This window comes from Aquarana catesbeiana, linkage group LG10 (assembly GCF_042186555.1).
Source record: "Aquarana catesbeiana isolate 2022-GZ linkage group LG10, ASM4218655v1, whole genome shotgun sequence".
NCBI lineage: Eukaryota > Metazoa > Chordata > Amphibia > Anura > Ranidae > Aquarana > Aquarana catesbeiana.
This window is the reverse complement of record NC_133333.1, coordinates 115,609,966-115,635,037: the sequence shown is the minus strand read 5'-3', so window position 1 is coordinate 115,635,037 and position 25,072 is coordinate 115,609,966. Positions and strand designations below refer to the sequence as shown.

Sequence of the window (25,072 nt, the reverse complement as noted above, 5' to 3'; positions counted from 1 at the left end):
TGTGTCCCGTGATGTACGATAAAGATAATAGGATTTTTATAACCGCTTGCCTGTAAAATCCTTTTCTTGGAGTACATCACGGGACACAGAGGTCGCTCCCCTCTTATTGGGATATGTGTATATATTGCTTTGCTACAAAAACTGAGATACTCCCGGTATGGGAGGGGTTATATAGGGAGAGGCACTTCCTGTTTCCTTTTTGGTTATACCAGTGTCTATTCACCTAAAGGTGGCCTATAACCCACATAGTTATTACTATGGTGCTCTGTGTCCCGTGATGTACTCCAAGAAAAGGATTTTACAGGTAAGCTGTTATAAAAATCCTATTTTTTTGGTTTAGTTACTCCTTAAAGCTTGCATTCTACAACTGTGATGTGAATTGATGCCTAGGACTGGGCAGACGTTTGAGGGGGATTACTTAGGTAGGATTTAATTTCTCCCTTTCAGTTAAAAATGTTATCCCAAGTAATTTCTATCCTGCCTAAAATTTTGATAATTACAGCTGCGTGTTTCATCATTCAGAATTGTTTTATACTGGACAACTAGTATCAGCCTATTTAGTGACACCTTTCTTTACAGTTAAATATTTTTGTCTTCCTATGTTCTATTCTCCAGAAATTCAAGAATATGCAAGAATGATTGGGATCAATCCAGACACAGAACCTGAGCTTATGTGGTTGGCTCGGGAGGGAATTGTTGCTCCCTTGCCACCAGACTGGAAGCCTTGGTAAGGAAACATCTTCAAAAATCCATATTTTTATGTGTCCCATTGCAGTAACAAAAAGGTTCCTCCTGCTTCTGTGTGGCATCAATGACGATCTCCATCCTGACATTGATTTCTCTATGGTCCGCAGCAGCTGACAGCCGGTGAGAAGGAGAGGAAAAGAAGCCAGTAGCGCTGTGGGGCCGGGGGGGAGGCACACAGGGGGAATCGAAGCAGCAGGAAGGGAAGAGGGGTTGGTTTGTGGAAGTGGGGGACCCTAGAGCGATGGGGATGGGCGTTGCAATTACTAGGAACCTTCAGCAGCTGAAAGCCAGCAGGAGGGAAAGGAGGAGAAGCTGTCTGGCCTGCAGGGGGAGTCGCAAGGGGATCAGTTCCAGTAATTGCACCCACCACTCCAGTCTTCCCTGTGGAACTTATGGGGCCAGGGCCTTGTACAGATGGGCCGGTGCTACCCTCTTATCGGCAGCCATGTCTAGCACTAATGTTAGATTTTACTTTGCACATTACCTTTTTTCCTTTAACTACCTTTTTTGTTTTAATATTATTTACTGCTTTACATTAGATCATATGCTTATACTAACCTAGAGTTCCTGATTTTTTTCAGCCAGGATGTTACAGGTGATATCTATTATTTCAACTTTGCAACTGGCCAGTCCACATGGGACCATCCCATAGACGAGCATTATAGAGAACTTGTTGCACAGGAACGAGACAAGCTTCAGGGTCAAGGTGGAGGAAAGAAGAAAGAAAAAAAGAAAAAAAAAGAAAAGAAGAAAGATAAGAAACCAAAGGATATTCCCAAGCCTGTATTGGTAAGTCATGAACAGACTGGCACAGTTGCTTATATGAGGCATACATGTGCCCTGTCAAAGGCCACCATATAGTCTTTATAGTAAACACAAAAATCTGCAGTTTCAAATTTGAGGTGCAATTGGTGACAGATGTTATTGAAATACTTGAAGAAGAGTTTTCTTTAACATTATTTTTTGTTTTTTTCTTTGTTATTGATCTAACTTTTATGTTACAGAACATCTAGAAACCTCATGCACATGGATATATTAATTTATGTTCCAAGTATGCTACATTTATTCTGCCAGAACTTGGCAGAGATAGTGCCTCCAAACTTGCATACGTCCACGCTTTTATGTGCGCATGGCCTTGAACCTAAATGTATTCTACTGGCCATTGGAGTACCTTTACGTTTATGTTTACGTGTATATGCATGCAAAAGCTGCTCAAAAGCTCCTTTTTGGTGTGTGTGTGTGTGTGTGTGTGTGTGTGTGTGTTTTTTTTTTTTTTTCTGCTTGTAAACTCTCCTCTTCAACATAGAGGTGCATTTACAGAGTTTAAAAAAACGAATGCTGAATGCTTGTGAAAGCTGCATTTTTTAAGCACCATGTGTTTAAGCCCTAAAAAAAAATCACTCTTGCTCTTTTTCTGAATGTTGCACTCTCCTGCACTGTAGCTGTTTCACCTGCATGTGTTTTTTTTGTTGCTACAACTTCTCAATGAACCTTTTGCACACTGCTGTATACACACTTCTACTAAAAAATTTTTTGCATTAAAAACAAGGATTATTGGTTTAAATATTTTGCAGTGCATTTTTAAGCTGGCCAACTAAAGTGATCCCTCTTTGACCGGTCCCTACCCTACCAATATAATATAATATTAGATACATGAACATATGTCTATATGCAGTAAAATGGTATAGTTGGAAGAGACCCATGATAAATGCTTAAGAGTCCCCGCTCCGGCTGTCAAGGTCCGATGAGTTGGATGCCACTAACTAGTGAGGGTGCCGGCTGAGGAGAGGTTCGTCCAAACCCAAAACATACTGCAGAAATAGGAAGAGATAGCCCAGCCACCGCACACCTTACCTGGCCCAAGTGGTTAGCAGGTAAAAGCAGCCTTAGCTCAATTAATTCAGACCACGACTCCAACATGTTTCACACCGCCCCTGGGGCTTAATCATGGGGGTCGTGGTCTAGCCGAATCGAGTTGAGGCTCCTTTTACCTCCTAAACACTTGGGCCCGGTGAGGTGTGCAGCAGCTGGGCTATCTCTTCCTGTTTCTGCAGTATGGTTGGAAGAGCGCTGTGGAATCACATCTGACCATTGATAGCAGAACAGAAAAAGTCTGTTTATAGCTACACAATACATGCACACACACACGGCTAAACAATATCCCCAATTAACCATGAATATCAACAGAGGGTCTTATCCTTCCCCTCCACATCCAAAACTAAAAAGGTTTGGCTGGGCATTAGAGCTGCACAATTAATCGTCAAGAATCGTTATCGTGATTAATCGTCAAGAATCGTTATCGCGATCTTGACTAAAGTGTTTCACAATTCTTTCTATGCAAAGAATTATCTCTGCTCTTCTAAAGCCACAGCCCTCAAAAGAAAGAAAGAGAAAAACTGGGTAGTCTGCCAAGAAACAAAACTTTCTTTATCAGTTGAACTTAAAGTGGAGTTCCACCCACTTTTACAACTCTTCAGCATCCCTCACTAAACTGTGCACTGTAAACAAATTGGATATTTTTTTATTTTTTTTCTCAGCACTTACTGTATATCTGCTGTATTCATTTTTCACTTCCTCCTCCCTGGCCGCGGCCCATCGCATCATTTCCTGTTTGCAATGCCTTCTGGGAAGGGGCGGCAACTTCCTCTGAAACTGCCGTTGCTATGGAAACCTGACCTTAAACCTATTACACTGCTTGTGCTGCACTGAGCATGTGCGAGATCTGCAAGGATGAGATCCAGGAAGAAATATAGTCTGGCTTCAGATGCCCACACTTAAGATGGCCACGGCCTGCTGTAAATTTATAAAATAACAAACTACTGCTATAAACTAACAAAACAGACCTTAATTTACAGACTAACTTTATTAGAATACATTTAGCTCGTGTATTATAGGGGTATTTTATTTAAAAAGTATAATTTCGGCCGGAACACCACTTTAAGTATAAACATTGTGACAATTTGTCAATGGAATAGACTTCCTGTGTAAGTGAAAAAAGTTTAACCCCTTAAACACTAAGCCTGGGTTCACACATGTGCGGTGCAAATTGAAGCTCAGGTTTCACTGGGAAGATCAGAGGAGAGGAAAATCAGTTGTTCATAGGTTCCTCTGCGTTTTAGCTGCGGATCAGTGAGCAGGGGGAGGGGGAGGTGTAGTGAGGAGAAGGAGAAAATCCATGTTCAGAACGCAATGCATCTGCGAATCAGATGCGTTCCCATAGAAGATAATGGGCTTGTAATTCGCACCGCAATGCCCAGAAAACGCACACGTTTTTTGTGCAATGCGCAGTGCGAATGCAACTCACATATGTGAACCAGATGCATTCATATGAATGTATTTTAAAATGTCCTGCGAATTGGATGCGGTGTAAGCCGCATCTAATTTGCATAGGTGTGAACGGGGGCTAAACCTTTTTCTGACATTTGTTGGTTTCAAGTTAAAATCTTTTTTTGCTAGAAAATTACTTAGAACCCCCAAACATATATATTTTTTTAATTTTTTAATGGTGGTTGTTGCAATATTTTATGTCACACTGTATTTGCGCCGCGGTCTTTCAAATGCAATTTTTTTGGAAAAAATTACCTTAATGAAAAAAAAAAAAAAATCTAACCAGTAAAGTTAGCCAATTTTTTTTTTTTTTGTATAATGTGAAAAATTTTACGTCGCGAGAATCGTGAGAGAATCGTGATCTTTTTATTCTAAGCAAAAAAATCGTGATTCTCATTTTGGCCAGAATCGTGCAGCTCTACTGGGCATATACTTTAAAGAAAACCTGTTATGGGAAAAACATGAGGGCTTCCAGTACTCAACTCTGTCTGAAAATGGTTGTTATCTGGCTGATTCTGGGTTTATTACTTTTTGAGTTCTATGTCAACAACAGGCATGCAGTGAAATCAGTAGTCCAGTTTACATATTTATTTTTGGTTAGTGATTTAAAACTTAATGAAGTCAGGGCTTGTACTGCTAGCATAGCTTTACAGTGCTGAGCCTTGATGGGGAGATATAGGCCAAGGTCCTGCAACCACTAACCAATCCACCTAAGCATCCACAGACAAACCAAAGGCACTGCCTTGCTTTGCAAAAGTATTCACCCCCTTGGCATTTTTCGTGTTTTGTTGCCTCACAACCTGGAATTAACATGGGTTGTTTGAGGATTTGCATCATTTAATTTACAGACCATGCCCACAACTTTGAAGATTTTTTTTTTTTTTTTATTGTGAAGCAAATAAAAAATAGGACAAAATAACAGAAGAAGTCAATGTGTATAACTATTCACCCCCCTAAAGTCAATACTTTGTAGAACTACCTTTTGCGGCTAACACAGCTCCAAGTCGCTTTAGATAAGTCTCTATGAGCTTGCCACATCTTACCACTATGATTTTTGCCCATTCCTCCTTGCAAAACTGCTTCAGCTCCTTCAAGTTGGATGGTTTGCGATTGTGAACAGCAATCTTTAAGTTTGACCATAGATTTTCTATTGGATTGTGGTCTGGGCTTTGACTAGGCCATTCCAATACATTTTATAGTAAAAAATTCCGCGCTAGGACCATATATAAATTAAGCAGCAGTAAACGGGGACTAATTGAAAACGTCCTTTTGATGGCGAAACGCGTCTGGGTACGCACGCAGTGACGCTACCACGTGACCAGGATGTAGGACGAGCTCCGCTCCCATGTTTTTATGCCGGCCGGCGATTTGTACTTTATGCGATACAAGTTCTTTTATTCTGTAAGTGCATTACCTTATTCATTAAATCTGGTTTTAAACGTATTTCACCATGGAAAGTTTATCATTTATATTTTGGGTTGTAAACTGATGGTACGGATTCCTGGCTAATGCGGATGAATCAAAGTGTCCCCTGTCAATCATCGATTAGTTCCTAGTTTGACATAAAGCCTGGCTACCACCGCAAGTCGTTTTTTGTGTTGTTTTTTCTCCTACATCCATTGAGGGGACTACAATTTGAAAACGGACGGTGCAGTTTGATTTTTCGTCCCAAAGGCCCTGGCTGGGTTTGATGCCATCCGCTCATTGTTACTGATGTTCTGGTAAGGGCAATCTTAGCTCATTTTGGATCGTTACTTGTAATAAGCTGAACATCCTGCTACCTTTGAAGATTGATTCCATTTCATAAATATCTGGACTTTTTCTTTGTGTTTAATATTGATTTTGCATTTTTATAATATTTGCAGGTGTTAGTTAAGACCTCCACCTTACCAACTGTAATTTTTGTTTAGCGTGGTTTATAATTTTTCTACATTCCAATACATTTACATGTTTCCCCTTAAACCACTCAAGTGTTGCTTTAGCAGTGTGTTTGGGGTCAATGTCCTGCTGGAAGGTGAACCTCCGTCCTAGCCTCAAATCACACACAGAGTGGTACAGGTTTTGCTCAAGAATATCCCTATATTTAGCACCATCCATCTTTCCCTCAACTCTGACCAGTTTCCCTGTCCCGACTGATGAAAAACATGTCCACAGCATGATGCTGCCACCAACATGTTTCACTGTGGGGATGGTGTTCTTTGGGTGATGTGATGTGTTGGGTTTGCGCCAGACATAGTGTTTTCTTTGATGGCCAAAAAGTTCAATTTTAGTCTCATCAGACCAGCTCACCTTCCTCCATACATTTTGGGACACATGCCTTTTTGCAAACTCAAAACGTGCCATTTTGTTTCTTGCTGAAAGTAATGGCTTTCTTCTGGCCACTCTGCCATAAAGCCCAACTGTATGGAGCGTACAGCTTATTGTGGTCCTATGTACAGATACTCCAGTCTGTGCTGTGGAACTCTGCAGCTCTGCAGAGTTACCTTGGGCCTCTGTGCTGCCTCTCTGATTAATGCCCACCTTGCCCGGTCCGTGAGTTTTGGTGTGCAGCCGTCTCTTTACAGGTTTGCTGTTGTGCCATATTCTTTCCATTTGGTTATGATAGATTTGATGGTGCTCCTAGGGATCATCAAAGATTTGGATATTTTTTTATAACCTAACCCTGACTTGTACTTCTCAACAACATTGTCCCTTACTTGTTTGGAGAGTTCCTTGGTCCAATATTTAGGGGTTGCACACATTGATCACTTTTATAAAAGCAAAGTCTGTGGGCTTCACTTGATAAGAAGTCATATACAACAATGCTGGATGGTCCCGTTCAAGGCTTTCTAGAAGAACGAGTGAAAACGGTTAACTACATCCAAAATGTCCTAAAAGACTGAAGTCATCCAAGAGAAGACTACAAAGAGTTATTACAACTTTCACTCCTGTACCTAGGAGGTTGGTCTAAAAACGACTTCAGTTTCAGGATCCCTGGGGCACTGCATCAAGCAAGGTGGATGGCACAGGCAATATATGCACTTAAAATTTTCACTAAACAGTTGAATATTCCTCAACGACAATTGGAAGGAATGAAACGGGTTGCACGTTTTGTCAGCCTCATATATGTTCGCTTTTGGCATGAGGCAATTGTAAGTCGATGGGCTCCAAAGAATGATTTGGATATGCTACAGCTTTTGAGCACTTACCCAGATGCAGACATCAAAAAATGTGCTCTCAGAGTTACTAAGAGACACCTATCTGTCAGAAACAAACGTAGGTTTGGCTTTTTTGGACGAACGTATTACTCAGGCTGTTAAGGAAAATATGACTAAAAATTTAGAAACCAAACCTGCACAGAAAAAGGAAGTGAAACGATTAGAGGGTAAAAGCATGGTTTTTGAAGGAAAAGACCTGAGCCATTTCGTTACTAATAAAACAAAGACGTTCTTTGAATTGTTTGGATCCATGACGTGTCAGAATACTGCAGTGATTCTCTAAGAAGCCATGTGAACGCTCTTAAGGTTGTCAATGATACCGCAGAAAGAGGAATTGCTCTGATAAAAAAGTATAACGAATCGGTCAGGGATGAACAACAAAAACAATTCTTGTTGAGGGTAGTCGAGCATCACAGAAAAGTCATCACCAAGCGAACAAAACAAGGGATTGCATCTTGCAAAGTTGAATAATATAACACATGTTTTGCCTATCATATTACCTATTCATCTTAGTGTATAATTTTAATAGTATTTTAAGTTTGTGATTTCTAGTTTTCCCAATAAAAGTAATTAAAGAGGAGTTCCACCCAGGGGGGCCGTCAAAAAAAAATAAAAATAAAAGTCAGCAGCTACAAATACTGCAGCTGCTGACTTTTAATTGGACACTTACCTGTCCCTGGGTCCAGCGATGCGGGGGATCGAAGCCCCGCTCGTCCCCCCCCTCCGCTCGTCGGCGCTGGCATTTCAACTGTGGGCGCCGGGCTGTGGCTTCACAGCCTGGCACCCACTGCACATGCGCGAGCGGCGCCGCGCGCCGTGATTGGCCGCTCAATCACCTGGGACCTGTAATGGGTCCCAGATGATTGACAGGAGGGAGGGAGCAGAGCAGAGCCCTTCCTGTGCCGAGGGGGAAGTGATGTCACCAGCTCAGGCAAAGGAACAGGCAGACTACGAGGGACCACCTAGCAACAGGCATTTAGAGGTAAGTGAAAAAAAAAAATATCCAAATGTTTTTTTGTTTTATTTTTTAGAATTTTTCCAGGTATTTTTGTTTTTTGGGTGGAAACCCACTTTAACATTGAAAAATCTTATTTTTTGCCTACTTTTACAAAACAGATCAAAGTGTGCAACCTCTAAATATTATCTTCTTGAAATTTAGCATATATATCTTTTACATCACTCCGACTCGGTGCGTAAGCAAAGTCTGCAAAATTTTTACAGTTTATTTGTTTCCATTAGAAAATGAAACACCCTTTTATATATATATATATATATATATATATATATATATATATATATATATGTATATATGTGTATATATATATATATATATATATATATATATATATATATATATATATATATATATATATATATATATATATATATATATACAGTATCTCACAAAAGTGAGTACACCCCTCACATTTTTGTAAATATTTTGTTCTATCTTTTCATGTGACAACACTGAAGAAATGACAATTTGCTACAATGTAAAGTAGTGAGTGTACAGCTTGTATAAGGCTATAAGTAGACTGCCAAGACCCTGAAACTGAGATGCAGCATGGTGGACAAGACCATACAGCGGTTTAACAAGACAGGTTCCACTCAGAACAGGCCTTGCCATGGTCAACCAAAGAAGTTGAGTGCATGTCCTCTGCGTCATATCTATAGGTTGTCTTTGGAAATAGATGTACGAGTGCTGCCAGCATTGCTGTTGAGGTAGAAGGGGTGGGGGTCAGCCTGTCAGTACTCAGATCATATGCCACACACTGCATCAAATTGGTCTGCATGGCTGTCATCCCAGAAGGAAGCCTCTTCTAAAGATGATGCACAAGAAAGCCTGCAAACCGTTTGCTGAAGACAAGCAGACTAAGGACATGGATTACTGGAACCATGTCCTGTGGTCTGATGAGACCAAGATAAACGTATTTGGTTAAGATGGTGTCAAGCGTGTGTGGAGGTAACCAGGTGAGGAGTACAAAGACAAGTGTCTCTTGCCTACGGTCAAGCATGGTGGTGTGAGTGTCATGATCTGGGGCTGCATGAGTGCTGCTGGCACTGGGGAGCTACAGTTCATTGAGGGAACCATGAATGCCAACATGTACTGTGACATACTGAAGCAGAGCATGACCCCCTCCCTTCAGAGAGTGGGCCGCAGTGCAGTATTCCAATACATAATGACCCCAAACCTCAAAGATGACCACTGCCTTGCTAAAGAAGCTGGGGTAAAGGTGGTGGACTGGCCAAGCATGTCTCCAGACCTAAACCCTATGGAGCATCTGTGTGGCATCCTCAAATGGAAGGTGGAGGAGTGCAAGGTCTCTAACATCCACCAGATCCGTGATGTCGTCATGGAGGAGTGGAAGAGGAATCCAGTGGCAACCTGTGAAGCTCTGGTGATCTCCATGCCCAAGAGGGTTAAGGCAGTGCTGGGAAATAATGGTGGCCACACAAAATATTGACACTTTGGGCCCAATTTGGACATTTTCTCTTAGGGGTGTACTCACTTTTGTTGTCAGCAGTTTAGACATTAATGGCTGCGTGTTGAGTTATTTTGAGGGGACAGAAAATTTACTCTGTTATACAAGCTGTGCACTCACTACTTTACATTGTAGCAAAGTGTAATTTCTTCAGTGTTGTCACATGAAAAGATATAATAAAATATTTACAAAAATGTGAGGGGTGTACTCACTTTTGTCAGATACTGTGTAAATGTGTGTGTGTGTGTGTGTGTGTGTGTGTGTGTGTGTATGTGTATATATATATATATATATATATATATATATATATATATATATATATATATTGCATAGGTATGCACGATTTACAGTTTCTTACCATTAGTAAATTATATGTTGCTTATTTTTTCTGACAGTCTCTTGGATCTCCACTTGGACCTGTGCAAGGACCAATGGGAGGTCTAGCTCCTCTACGTTCAATGGGTGATTCGGTTGGAAGCTCTGGAGGAATGCGAGGATCTCAGGGTAGCAGTGTAGGAAGCTCTGGTGGATTTGACAATCTTTTGGGTGGAACATCTGGTGTAAGTAACAGAACTATTTACACAGGTACTGACTTGTCCCATCAATTGCTACATTAAACTAATCTGTGGACCATACTTTTGACTTTTTTTTTTTTTTTTGCTGTGTTCTTCCTAAATTAATCAGTTTAGCTATATACTACTTTCTGAAGTACATAACACTTTTCTAACACAATTTGCAATTTTAATATAATAAGAACCTCAGGATTTTATATTTTCAGTTTTGGTGGAGACAATATTTGATCTCCTGCTTGATTTTTTTGTTGGCTTAGCGTCTGGCCTCCTATTGGCTTCTTTGTTGTGAACTTTACTTAATAAAACATTTAAAAGTAAACTTTCTGCCAAAGTCCAGACATTACAAAATGCCCAGATATCAATAGGAGTATGCCCCTGCCACAGGAATGAACGGGGGAGCAGTAGATGGAGGGCCTAGCTTAGATTGTTTTTAAATAGGTAGGACCGCACAATAAAGGATCTCTTTAGCAGGGCTTGTAGTATTTAACCTTGTGGAACACACTGTGGAGAGTCTGTTAATGACAGTTTTACTAGAAGTGAAATTCTTCTTTAATCATTCATGTAAAGCTTAGATGTAAAGTGTTTGGACTCTTTCTTAAAGGAGGAAAAGTGCCGTATTTTTATTATTGTTGTATATTAATCTTTGCTACATACCACTAGAAAACAACATCATACATCAAGACAACCACAGGAAGACTCTCAGAGGAAAGAGTAACTCTTACTTTACCTGGTCTGGCAGAGGAAGATGAAAATGGTGACCAAGAAAGTGAAGATCAGGTAAGCAGAAGCCATGGTAATATATTAATAGAGAAAAAGGTGGGGTAGACATACACTGGAGGCCTTGGCCAAGTCTGAGATTCTTCTGTGTTTCTGTAACTTTAAGGAGGGTGTCAAGCGGAAAAAAAGAGCAGCGCCTCTCTAAGGGTATTAGTGTGTACAAAATACTTTGATAATGTAAAATATGCACCCACATTTAGGCTAATAAAAACAGGCATGTAGTGTTACTCTTTAACATCATGAGAACACATCTGGTGGACCTCTGGGCTGTGGAGGAGTCATTCCCCGGCTGCTTTCGGTGGCGTCCGAAGCTCCGAGGTATGTAGTTCCGTCAGACAAAACGTCAGCTGGTCCGTGAGTGGAGATGACAGATGCTGGAGAGCTGGGGGGCATGGCCGTAACGCTCGCATTCGGAGCATGCGTGCTCCTTCATCAGGCGTGTGTGACGACCATGACAAGTCCTGATTATATAGGGAAAAGGGGAGGGGGAAGGGGCGGGGTGCAGAGTAGGATTGATCTGTCAAGCAGCGTTGGTGTGTGTGTCAGACACACGCAGGCTGGTGCAATCGTAGTAAGGCAAAGGGAGTTGTAATGAGGTAGACAAATGGAATGATCATGTGGCTCACAAGGGAGTGTAAAAGCGGATTTTATGGCAGGGTGGGAAAAAAAGAGGTGAAGGGGGAGGGGGGGGGGAAGTAATGATGAGAATGGAGAAAATAAGAATGGGAAAAAATAATAATGAAAGAAAGAAAAGTAATGCGGGAAAGTACGTGAGAAAACTGGAGGATAAGGGATGGTTGTGCAAATAAAAAATAAAAAGTTGTGACAAAAATATATAAAAGATATAAAAAATAAATAAGAAAAAAAAAATTATTAAAAAATATATTAGAATATATGAAAAAATATATAGAGAAAATAGGATTAAAAAAGTATTAAAAAGTAAAAAATAAAAAATTAAATAATAAAAAAAACACAAAAAAAACCAGAGGAAAAAAAAAAAAAATATATATATATATATATATATATATATATATATATATATATATATATATATATATATATATATATATATATATATTATACATACATAATATACATACATATATAAAAAAGGTGTAAAAAAATGTAAAAAAAAAAAAAAAAAAGTTTTTGTGCAGTGGAAGATAATGGAAAAAAATGAAATAGTTAATAGATTATAGGTGACAGATGGGTGAAAAATATGAATGAGTGGACGGAATAAATGATAAATGCATGGAGGGAATATTATGGGTAAATAAATATGGTAAGGAATATAAATGGCAAGGATGATGAGAATGGAGTGAGAAATGGGGAGGGGTATAAAGCATGTGGGAACGCATGCAGCAAGCGTCAAAAACGCATGAGTGCAAGCGCATATGCATACGCATGCATGCACATATGCAGCGGATTAATTATAGAGTATAGTGAAGAAGTACGGGGGCAGGTGGTAATACTGCAACACCAACAGCTTAGGCTTATCTTTTACTTCTGTCTGCGATCCAGACACCCTCGCCTTCCTGGACCTTGAACTAAGCCACACAGATAATCTCATCCATGCTAAGAATTATATGAAACCTACTGCAGGCAACGCTTACCTCCATTTTCACAACTGCCATCACCCTTGATGGATTTCAAACATACCAAAAAGCCAATTCTGCCGTTTGAAACATAATTGCACCCGTTTGGAAGACTACATTGAACAAAGCAGCTCATTCAAGAAAAAGTTCTCAGATAAAGGCTATCCTGCCCCCCTAGTGGACGAAGCCTATAACCACTTCCTGAGCGAAATACCGCAATCCAAGAATCTAAAATCTCCCTTGCTCTCCCAAGCACCCAGACTTATCACCCAATTCCATACTCCACACAGAAAGATGGAACACATCCTTCAAAAACATTGGGGCATACTACTAGAAGACCCCCATTTTAAAAACAGCCTTGATGAAAAACCCAAAATTACATACAGAAGAGCCCAAAACCTAAAAGAAAAAATAGCTCCTAGCAAACTAAAAACCAGCAGACCCCAACCTTCTGCCACACCTACTTTCCTCGATATCAAGGGCATTTACCAATGCCGCAAGCTCAACTGCCTAACCTGCAAATTTGTACAGCACAAACAAAAACATTTCACTACTAAGGATAAAACATTTTAACTAATTTTAACCAATTCTTCAACTGTTCCACTGAATTTGTGGTATACTGCCCCTCGTGCCCATGCATTTCCTGCCCTAAGCTTTGGAAGCTTCTCCCATAGGCAGGGGGAAACAAACTACTAGCCTGTGAAACCATGATCAGAACAAGGTGAGTGATCACTGCACCTCTGATTAAAGAGCAAGCCAAAAACTAAATTTAGCTAATATCCTATACTAAGAGAGTGCTACAGACAGAAAGTACTTTATAGAACTACCTGCAATGACAGTGCAGTCTCTCATATGCTGTATATGCAAGTGTATTCAACAAAGACTATTGTGTTAACCTAAATGTTAGAAGCTGTTTATGATTAGATTCTCTGTACTGGCTAGGTGAAGTGATAGCTGATGTTTTTTTTTTTTTTGCCTATTATATACAGTGAGGGGAAAAAGTATTTGATCCCCTGCTGATTTTGTACGTTTGCCCACTGACAAAGAAATGATCAGTCTATAATTTTAATGGTAGGTTTATTTTGACAGTGAGAGACAGATAAAACAACAAAAAAATTCAGAAAAACACATTTCAAAAAAGTTATAAATTGATTTGCATTTTAATGATTGAAGTAAGTATTTGATCCCATATCAGCAAGATGTCTGGCTCCCAGGTGTTTTCTATACAGATGTCTTATATATCTCTCTTAAAGAAAGTGCTCGTAATCTCAGATTGTTACCTGTATAAAAGACACCTGTCCACAGAAGCAATCATTCAATCAGATTCCAATCTCTCCACCAAGACCAAAGAGCTGTCCAGGGACAAGATTGTAGACCAACACAAGGCTGGAATGGGCTACAAGACTATCGCCAAGCAGCATGCTGCCTATTACCCCAAGAACACCATTCCCACAGTCAAACATGGAGGTGGAAATATTACACTTTGGGGGTGTTTTTCTGCTAAGGGGACAGGGCAACTTCACTGCATCAAAAGGACAATGAACGGGGTCATGTACCGTCAAATCTTTGGTGGGAACCTCCTTCCCTCAGCCAGGGCATTGAAAATGGGTCATGTATGAGTATTCCAGCATGACAACGACCCAAAACACACGGCCAATGCAACAAAAGAGTGGCTCAAGAAAAAGCACATTAAGGTCCTCTAGTGGCCTAGCCAGTCTCCAGACCTTAATCTCATAGAAAATATGTGGAGGAAGCTGAAGGTTCGAGTTATTATTATACAGGATTTATATAGTGCCAACAGTTTGCGCATCGCTTTACAATGTAGGAAGACACTACACCAACAGTACAATTCAAAACAAGAGGGTTAGAGGAGCCCTGCTTCTGCGAGCTTACAATCTAAGAGGGAGGGGCTGGTGAAACAAAAGGTAGGGACTGTGAGGGATGAACTGGAGTAGAAGATTTGGTTGTTAGCTGGAGGCAGTATAGGCCTCTCTGAAGAGATGAGTTTTCAGGGATCGCCTAAAAGTGGACAAAGTAGAAGATAACCGGACAGATTGAGGTAGTGAGTTCCAGAGGATAAGAGAGGCTCAGTAGAAGTCCTGGAGATGAGCATGGGAGGAGGAGACGAGGGAACTAGAGAGCAGAAGGTCTTGGGAGGAGCGGAGAGGACGGTTTGGGTGATATTTGGAGATAAGATCGGTGATGTAGCTTGGGGCAGAATTGTAAATGGCTTTGTACGATATTGTTAGTGTTTTACATTTTATTCTTTGGGCACTGGGAAGCCAGTGGAGGGGTTGGCAGAGAGGAGTGGCGGACACTGGACGGTTGGTAAGGTGGATGAGTCTGGCAGCGGCATTCATGATAGACTGAAGAGGGGATAGCTTGCGGAGAGGTAGGCCAATGAGGAGGGAGTTACAATAGTCAAGGCGAGAGATAACAAGGGAGTGAATAATGAGTTACCAAACGTCAGCCTTGAAACCTTAATGACTTGGAGAGAATCTGCAAAGAGGAGTGGGACAAAATCCCTCCAGAGATGTGTGCAAGCCTGGTGGCCAACTAAAAGAAACGTCTGACCTCTGTGATTGCCAACAAGGGTTTTGTCACCACTAAGTACTAAGTCATGTTTTGTGAAGGGGTTAAATACTTATTTCTCTCATTAAAATGCAAATCAATTTATAACTTTTTTGAAATGTGTTTTTCTGGATATTTTTGTTGTTCTTTCTCTCACTGTTAAAAAAAAAAACCTACCATTAAAATTATAGACTGATCTTTTCTTTGTCAGTGGGCAAAGGTACAAAATCAGCAGGGGATCAAATACTTTTTTCCCTCACTGTATTAGTGAAACATTATGGATTCATCAACCATCATTGTAAAATTATTTGATCAGAAATGGAGAAATCAAGGCCACAGTGGTGCACAGAAAGTGTTGACCGGCTCACCAGTGAAATCGCTATGTTACTTGCACTGCAGAGAAACCCTGAGTAGTCATTTTCTCTTGACTTCTAAGTAAAGCAATGGTGTAAATATAACGATCATTGCTCTGGAATGCAGTCTAGGGCAGGGGACAGATGATGTGATTTTCTTTTCTGCAACCACAGGTTGCAGGAAAGAAAATCGCTCGATTTGCCTATCAACAAAGTCAGTCCTTCGGAGCTATTGTGTACTCCCGGTAAGGGGTTACAGGGAGCTGTCTCTGCCAGGAGAATACAGTGATTATTGCTAGTGGCCAATGGCAATAATCGCATGTAAAAATCCGACATGCTGGTTGTGCCTAAGTCGATTTGATGGATCGACTTGGGTACAATCAGCCTGCCCATAAAAGGTTCGAATCTCAGCCAGTTCAGTAGGGATTCGAACCATCTGTGGCCGGCTTAAGCATTAGGTACGACAGAGAGGAACAAATAATGGGTTTCTGTATAGCATCATCATCTTTTCCACTGATGGGTGGAACATAGCCTCTAGGTAGGTAGACTCTATTGTTTCTCTGTACCTTCTTCCTCTGTCTCCATTTAAATGCTAAAACATCAATTTATTTGCTGGTTTTCTAAGAATATGGCGTATTGGCTATCTAATGTTCTGGATATGTCTAGACAGTTATTTTTCCCATTCTTTTTAATTTCATTTTTATTTTGTTTGGACATTTTCCATATTTTGCCCATATATAACAGCCCTTTTTGTTTCCAGGAATATTTCTTCTAACTGTACACTGTTCTAAGCATAACAAAAGTCCCTTTTGATTTGATTATAGGAGTTTCGACATCTGTATTCCTTAGTCTCCTGCAGTGCTCAGTGGTTTTTCCCACTGACCTCCACATGGCTAGATGGAAGGTTGGTGAGAGGAACTTCTGAGCACAGCGGCGGTACCAAGGGGCTGAATTCTGGTGGAGTAGGTGACTTTTAAGATAAAATACAACATGGACAATACGTGAAAGTCTCATAAAATATGACTTAGGCAAATTACAACTTAAAAAATGTGCTCGCTTAAAACATACTATACTTTTCCATCTAAACATCCTGTTTCCTAATTATGTATCAGCTAATCCCAGTTCTGAAAGCAAATCAACAATCAATGTAAAACCAGATTGCCGTTTTTTTTTCCCAGTAAAATGCTATTTTCACATTTTTTAATCTTTTGTTGCATCTAAATACTCCTGGTTTCCAGCAGCCAGTTTGCAGCCACTTCCTGTCTACATTTTAGCCATGATATACTATATTACCAAAGGTATTGGGACACCTGCTCTTTCACACACATGAACTTTAATGGCATCCCAGTCTTAGTCCGTAGGGTTCAATATTGAGTTAGCCCATTCTTTGTAGCTATAACGGCTTCAACGCATCTGGGAAGGCTGTCCAAGAAGGTTTAGGAGTGTGTCTATGGGAGTGTTAGACCATTCTTCCAGAAGCGCATTTATGAGGTTATTTTCTTCTCCTGCAGAGCCCACGGGGATCCGCTCGCCTTCTTAAAAACCTGCATATGGACATCGGATCACTGGGAGGTGGCTTTGAATATGAGGTAAGAACATTTGTTTTTTTTTTGTATTGTAGGGGTTTATATCAGTGGTGGCCAGTCCAGAAGGGGCGCAGGGGTGCCCAAAGTTCGTTTGCCTATAAAGAAAGCTAATTTATTTTTAAATAAATGATAATAAGACTAACATTTTGTTAACATCTTAAAGTTAAAAAATGTTAGTCATATTATGATTTATTTAAAAATGAATCGTTCTATGTGTGTGCACTCATTGCACTGTGCCGAGGAGCCAGACTAATGTGTTTTTATGAGGTCCGTCAATTTTTGACAAACATGTGATTAGAGCCTGAGGCTCTAATTGATTTGTTTTTGGTTGTCCTCGGGGCACAGAGTACTGCGTCCGAATCCTCCCACATTGGATTAACACAGAACCCGCCAGGTATCAGGAGCCGTGACAGCCCAGTGTCCTCTGGTGAGTGCAGACCTGGAGGGGTTTGTTTGCGCCCCCCAAAAATTTTTTAGCACCAGCCACCACTGGTTTAAATGGTGTTTACTGGTAAGTTTTGGGACATAATATAGTGACTAAATTCTGTCTTTTTCTTATATCAGTAAAGTAGATGCCTCATAAAGGTCATGGGGTTGATTTACTAAAACTGGAGAGTGCAAAATCTGATGCAGCTGTGCATGGTAGCCAATCAGCTTCTAACGTCAGCTTGTTCAATTAAGCTTTAAAGGTAAAACCTGGAAGCTGATTGGTTCCTATGCAGAGCTGCACCAGATTTTGCACTCTCCTATTTTAGTAAATAAACCCCCATGTAGATTTTCTTATGATGCATGGAGATCGATTTACTAAAACTGGAGAGTGCAAAATCTGGTGCATATGTGCATGGTAGCCAATCTCTCTCTCTCCAGTTTTAGTAAATCATCCCCTTAGTATTGCAAACACAAGTGTTAATACTAAATAAACTCTCACACATAGATTAGCGTTCTTTTCACCGAGTATCATGCATTTTTATTATGTCTGCATTGTCATTCCTGTAATATACTGTATGTTACTAGCATACACATATAAAAGCACTGCATTCCACTTAAATGTTGCATGCCTTCCTGGAACAAAGATACAATTTTCAGTTATTTAAATATCACACCAACCAAAGAATAAAATGGCTGAATATGGGGCTGTAATTATTATACTTCTGTTCTAGGCCTACATGAGCAATCATCTGTGTTACATGATGATCATTATTATTATTACTACTACAAGAATTAAATCCAGGGCTACCATTGGGACTGCACATCTACTACTCCAGAACAAGAGCGGATTGCTGCATGCTAGTACAGAGAGGCTTGTGACTTCTCTTAGCACCTCCTTCCTTTCTGTACTACGGCTTTATTCACAAATGGCTAGATAGGGCAACAATAAATGAACACAGATTATATAAGTGCTTCAGTGCTGAAGCCTCTCACCTGATGAAGCAAGGAATAGAATTACCTGAATTTAAACTTTAGTCTCTGTACAGCAGAGATCTGCCTGGGAGAGGGGTAAGCAGCACAAGGAGTCACTGCAGTGTTCATGTGCAGCTGAGGCACATGGTGATAAGAGGAGACAGCAGAGTTAAAGACAGATGAGCTCATCTGTGTGCTGCATGTCCTTTCACTGTCCAGTCACAGGCTGGTTGGGGTAAATGACCTGTAAGGGTAACGTAAGTGCAGCAAAGAAAGATTGTGTCCCTCCCTGTCAGGCAGGGCTGTGTAAATCTCTGGACCGGAAAGATAGAATTATTACTCTACTGTGGCACGTTGAAAAGCTATTTTTTACATTTTCATCTGTGTATTTAGCTGTTTGTTTAAAGTTTAGATGTAGGCAGTAACCACTATGCAGGATGTTATACGCATGTTTTAATATGTTTTTTGGGAGTTGACCTCTTTGTTTTACTTGAATTTAGATTAGTTGAAAGATTAAGCAATTAGCTGGTTTGTACAATGAGCATGTCTAGAAAAGGCATGGGGGATTTGTTTGTGTGTATCACCCAGGAGAGTGAACAGAAAAAGGAATCTGCTGCAGCGAGCTGCACAGAAGAGGGCACAGATCCAGAGCTGCAGAACCTTGAAAAATCTGAGGATGAAGAGGAGAGCCAGAAAGAGGTTCCATTGGGCATGATACCACTCAGTAGTAATGACATGGACCTCCCGCATGTGTGTGATCCTTACTTTGACCATCACTGCTTTGTAAACTCACCTGATTTTCCCAGTAGTCATTTATAAAGGTCCATGTTGATTAGACTAGCAGCACAAATTGGCTTTTTATTTTTCGCCAATTTTAGATATATTAGAGCTTGTAGAAAAACGGTATCTATATGAATGCAATAAACTGATTATCATCACCATATTCCAATAAGTAATATATAAACATTTGTAAAATAAGTGATTATGTGGAGCAGCAGGATATCAGAGATGAATTCCAAACTTTGTTGGAATTCCAAAATTTATTGTTATAACTAATCATATTTTGCATTCATATATCAAAATGCCAGTTGTTTTGATGTGAGCTGTCAAATTCTGTCAATCTGAAGTTCAACTTTTTTATAGTTTCTGGTTGTGCTTAAATGTGTCTGTCTGTCTTCTTATTTTGAGTGCTTTGTTATCCCCCTTCTCTTGCTGAGCACTTGTGTAGTAGTAGTATTGTAACATAGAGAATTTATTGTCAATTTCTCTAGAGGAGATTGATGGGGAGTGGGAATGTGCAACCATCCTCCCTTTCCGCTGCTCTTTCATCACAAGCTGGCCAAGACTCCAGTGTGGGCATTGATGAGACTTTCCAGGCTGGAGAGTGTGAGCTGGCACACTGTTCTTCTCCAGCTGAAATGTCTGCACAGAAAGAAGAGCCTGTACCTGGTTCCTCTGACAAAGAGCCTGAGGATGGAAAGGCATCTAAAAACTCTGCACCTTCCATGGCTGGAGAGCTGGGTTCTAGTGCCAGAGATTGTATTCAAGAACAAGATGAGCGAGATGTAGGAAATATCCTCATCTTTATACCATTAGCTTTGTTTTTTATTGACCTTACCTATAGTTACTAGTATGTTACATTTTTAGATATTTTAGTTTTCCTAAGAAAATACATTGTATGTTCAGCTAGTTTTTGTTAGTAGTTTAAAAGAATAAGACTGTAGAATTTATTATTGCTCTGTTAGTTTTCTACTAGTTGCACTCATTTTTGGTGTGGCTAAAGAGTTTAAAGCTGAACTATGAGCTTAAAGTGGAACTTTACCCATAACAACTTGATAAAAGTAGCGTTCTTTAGCAACAAACATATATTCCACATATGTGAAACTGAGAATTGCAAAGTGCGTGCTGTAAATTGCCTCCAGCATTGTTCCTGTTATTTCTTACTGGAGGCTGCCATTTTGCTGAAGCCTAGAGACCCTGAACAGCAGTAAATCTTTAGGCTGTCAGCAGATCGGCCTCTACAAATTTGGCACAGTGACAAAAAAATAGACTGAGCATGTGCAGAGCAGGGTGAGACAGTGTATTACTGGATTTTAATCATTATAGGCACTTTTTTTAAATGTTTCACATAGCTATACAGTACCTGCAAAAGGGGTCAGTCTGAAGTGATCTAGCAGGATTTTCTGACTAAAGTGCCAAAAATGTACTAAATACAAGTTGCATGTGTATTCTTAGTTAAATCTTGGTGTGCTTTTTGTTTTTTAGATCTATGCAGTTTCTGTAGGCTGCCTATAGTGGGTGGACCTGCTGGGTGCATAGTGCAGCATAGTGATGATATTTTACTTGGTAATATCCAGGTTTATTAGGGCATTTGGTGAACATAAAGAGAAATTCTATCCTTTTTTGGCTATTGAGGAATACATTTAAATAAGGTATTCGTACCCAGGGTTCTTTAGGATTCAGTATAGTATCTATGTAAGATTGTGCTATGTTAAGCTTACCATCATAGTACCACATTAGAATGTTTATTGGTTTTCTTCAATAGCAACTGACCATCAAGAAACCACCCTTATGAATGATACAGTTATATGCTATTTTGCATAGATAGGATGGTCGTAACTGAAGGATCACAGTAAAAGCTACTGGACGACATAACTAGAAAACCAGGAAAAATATTTTCAATAACAATGTTACACAAGAGCTAGTGGGCCATTCTAGAGAACATTGTTGAAGGCATTAAAGCATATTTCTCCAACTTGTTTTCCATAACTTTGTTTACATCCATTTCTTTTATTGCAGGACTCTGAACCTAGCGAGGGCAAAAAAGATGTTCTTAAATCTAACAGTGAACGTGGAAACCTGGTAAATAGCAAACTGTGCTACAGAGTTGCCTGTTTGTATAACAACTAGATTTTATTTGAAGCCTTTCTAATTTCAGATGTCTTTTTTGTATGTCTTTTAACTGGAAGAGCTCTCTTGAACGCTGTCTGTTGGTACCATGCATTGTTTTTGCAAATCAAACATTTGATTTTTGTATGCCACGTATGCTGCGATCATTGAAACCTATAGGTACACAACAACCCTCCATGTAATCCTCAGTCGCCAGCAGTAGCACATGAGGACAGTCCATAGCACTGTATAAGCTAAAATTTGAGTCCCTTTTAGCTTACACAAGGCATTTTCTCCTGCTTCCTACAGCTGAGCGGACCGGTAAGGAGAGCAAAGGGAAGGTCAGTATATGCTTCTGGGGAGCAGAAGATTAAAGGAACTTTAAAGTGATTGTAAAGGTAAATTAAAAAAATAAATAACAAACATGTCTATACTTAGCAGTTCTGTGCAATGGAATTGCACTGAGCGGCCGTGAACTTCCTCTTTTCAGGTCCCCCGCCCTCCCCTCTGTCCGTTGTCCCTATGGGAAGCTGCTTCCCATGGGGGCACTCCTGCATGCTCTCACCCAAGCCCCGCTGCAGGACTCGGCCCACCCCCCGCTTCCTCATCACTGGCTTTGATTGATATCACTGGAAGCCAATGGCAAGACCCGGAAGAAGGGGAGAGAAGAGCTGCAGACCTGGATCGAATGAGGGCTCAGGTAAGTAAAAGGGGGGGTGAGGGGGGATGCTCACACCTAAACATTTTTTACCTTAATGCAAGGAATGCATTAAGGTAAAAAATGTTTAGGCTTTACAACCACTTTAAACTTAACCACTTAAACTTAAACAAAACCCCTAAAACCAGACCCTAGCACTAATCTAAAACCTAAAATAGGTTCTGCAGCAGAATCCTTGCCGTATTCCATGCTGTGAGCAACAACGCTGAATAATAACAGCCCCACATTAAAAACTAAAAGTGCTGATGTCCCAGCTCTGCAAACAAAGGACCTATTAAATATTTGCTTTTTTTTAATGCACGACATGTTGAGAATGCAATGAAGAGGCCACATTACTATGTCTGACTTAAAAGTCCTCAGCGCACTCCTAAGGCTGCTTTCACACTGTTCTGTTGCAAAAACCATGGTAAAAATGCATGTGCGTTTCTGATGCGTTTTACACCTGTGAAAAAAGGACATGTGACTCACAAAATGCACCAGTTACACAACCAGGCCACATTTTATATGTGTTTTCTATTCATTTGAATGGGGAGGTGCATTTTTACCGCACCAAACATGCACCAAAAATTTAGCATGCAGGATTTTTAAAAACGCAGCTGATTTGCAACTGACTGGTGTGAAGAATTTCATTGGATTTAGTGGTCATGCATTTTTCTTCCATTTTTGGTAAGGCAAAAACAGACAAAAAACTGATCAGTTTGAAAGGGCCTTAACGTGTACAAAAATTAAAAGTCAATCATAAGGCCTAGTACACGTGGGCGTATTTAAGCGCACACCTGTGTGAAGGCCATGTTTTGCCTGCATGGCATGCACAAGTGTTCATGTATCCACATACAAGCACGCCAATTAGGATGCAGCAGCTGCACAGATACAGTCGCTGCACCCAATTAGACATCTGTGTCAGTTTGGAAACCAGCAGCTGTGTCCATGCAGCCGTTGCGTTCCAATTGACATGAATGAGACTGTGTGCACGCAGATGCACGGAACATCTGTACCTTCTATGCAGGCAAAACACAGCCCTCACATAGATGTATGCTTAAATAAGTCCCTGTGAGCAAGGACCAAAAACCAAAAAGCATTACTTTCAAGTGGGCTTGATGAGCTGCTATTTCCATATATATATATATATATATATATATATATATATATATATATATATATATATATATATATATATATATATATTATAATATAATTTTTTTTTTTTTTTTTACCACTTCAGCCCGGAAAGGATTTGCCCCCTTAATGACCAGGCCATTTTTTGTGATACGCCACTGTGTCGCTTTAACTGACAATTGCGCGGTCGTGCGACGCTGTACCCAAACAAAATATTTCCCACAAATAGAGCTTTCTTTCAATTTTGAAAAAACATTTTTTTTTTTTTTTTTTTTACTTTTTGCTATAATAAATATCCCAAATTAAGAAAAAAAAAAAAAAAAAAAAAAGCATTCATCAGTTTAGGCTATTATGTTTTCTTCTACATATGTTTGGTAAAAAAATCGCAATAATCGTATATTGATTGGTTTGCGCAAAAGTTATAGTGTCTATAAAATAGGGAATATATTTATGGCATTTTTATTATTATTACTTTTTTTTTTACTTTACTAGTAATTGCGGCGATCTGTGATTTTTAGCGGGGCTGTGACATTGCGGCGGACAGATCGGACACTTTTGACACTTTTTTGAGACCATTGACATTTATATAGCGATCAGAGCTAAAAATAGCCACTGATTACTGTATAAATGTCACTGTCAGGGAAGGGGTTAACACTAGGGGGCGATCAAGGGGTTAAGTGTGTCCTAGGGAGTGACTCTAACTGTGGGGGCAGTGTAGTGACTGGGAGTAGAGAGACATCGCTGTTTCTAATCTCTAGAAACAGCAGATGTCTCTCCTCTCCTTGACAGAACGGGGACCTGTCTGTTTACATTGACAGATATCTCTCTCTCTCGCGCGCGCGCGATCGTGGCGGCCGGGCATGTGCATCAGCTCCTACGTCACGCGGCTGGCGCGCACGCGCGCCTACCAAGTCTATTTAAAGAGCCGACATACAGCTACGCCGATTTGCCCAGGAGAGCCAACCTGCCGCAGTATAATGACACCGGCAGGTCGGCTAGTGGTTATAAGCAATGAAGTATTGTGTTAAACAATCAGTAATGTTCAGATACATAAGGGATTTACAGTACTATAATAAAAGCAGGTTCCATACATTAAGGCCTCATGCACGCTCAACTTTTTTACAGCTGCTGTTTTTGGCTTTAGGCATTTTTTTCTGCAGCCAGTAAACTCCCTAGCCTGTTATCCTATGTGTCCATGCTCGAATAGCTGTTATCAGCGTTTTTGGCAGGTGCGTTTTCTGGCTGGAAAAAAAAACAGAACTAACAGAACTACTGGATTTGAGGAGGCGTTTTTCAGCTGTAAAAAGGCTCTAACTCTGATAAAAGCTTAAAAACGAAGAAAAATGCAGCTATTCAGCGTTTATAAGCGTTTTTGAGCCAAGCTTTTGTGGGAGTATAGTTTTGCTGAAAAACGCTTCTATAAAAAGGCTGCAAAACTCATTCTACAGCTACATCTAATGCTACTGGCATTTTTATAACATCCAGTGTGCACAAGGTCTAAAAATGATGATACTAGTGGAGAAAACAAGAAGAGAAAGTACAATTTACGTTAGCAAGTAGACGTTTAAATATAAGAATATCTTTAATAAATATAAGAAGTCTTTGCATGTATTCTAACATTATTTTACCTTTTTTTCTAGAATTTTAAATTAGGTGTACAATCCTTAGAAAAAGTTCATGACGTTGGTTCTCTATCTCCTGCACCCGCTAGCCCAAAAGTAAGCAGCACTCGCATGCCTA

General features: G+C 40.1%; 1 protein-coding gene across 2 annotated transcripts in view; it reads left to right on the top strand.

The window, feature by feature from the left end:
* The window catches only part of CEP164 (centrosomal protein 164), a 276,967-nt gene that overhangs the window by 36,864 nt on the left and 215,031 nt on the right, over positions 1-25,072 (top strand). Inside the window, exons 3-11 of one of the 2 annotated variants that reach the window (XM_073602488.1) lie at positions 616-727; positions 1,329-1,536; positions 10,150-10,314; positions 10,987-11,103; positions 17,134-17,211; positions 19,198-19,308; positions 19,881-20,174; positions 21,409-21,471; positions 24,973-25,050. In XM_073602488.1, the coding sequence (XP_073458589.1) occupies positions 616-727; positions 1,329-1,536; positions 10,150-10,314; positions 10,987-11,103; positions 17,134-17,211; positions 19,198-19,308; positions 19,881-20,174; positions 21,409-21,471; positions 24,973-25,050 (1,226 nt within the window). The remainder of the gene's footprint in view (positions 1-615; positions 728-1,328; positions 1,537-10,149; positions 10,315-10,986; positions 11,104-17,133; positions 17,212-19,197; positions 19,309-19,880; positions 20,175-21,408; positions 21,472-24,972; positions 25,051-25,072) is intronic. The other variant, XM_073602489.1, reaches the window with a different exon arrangement.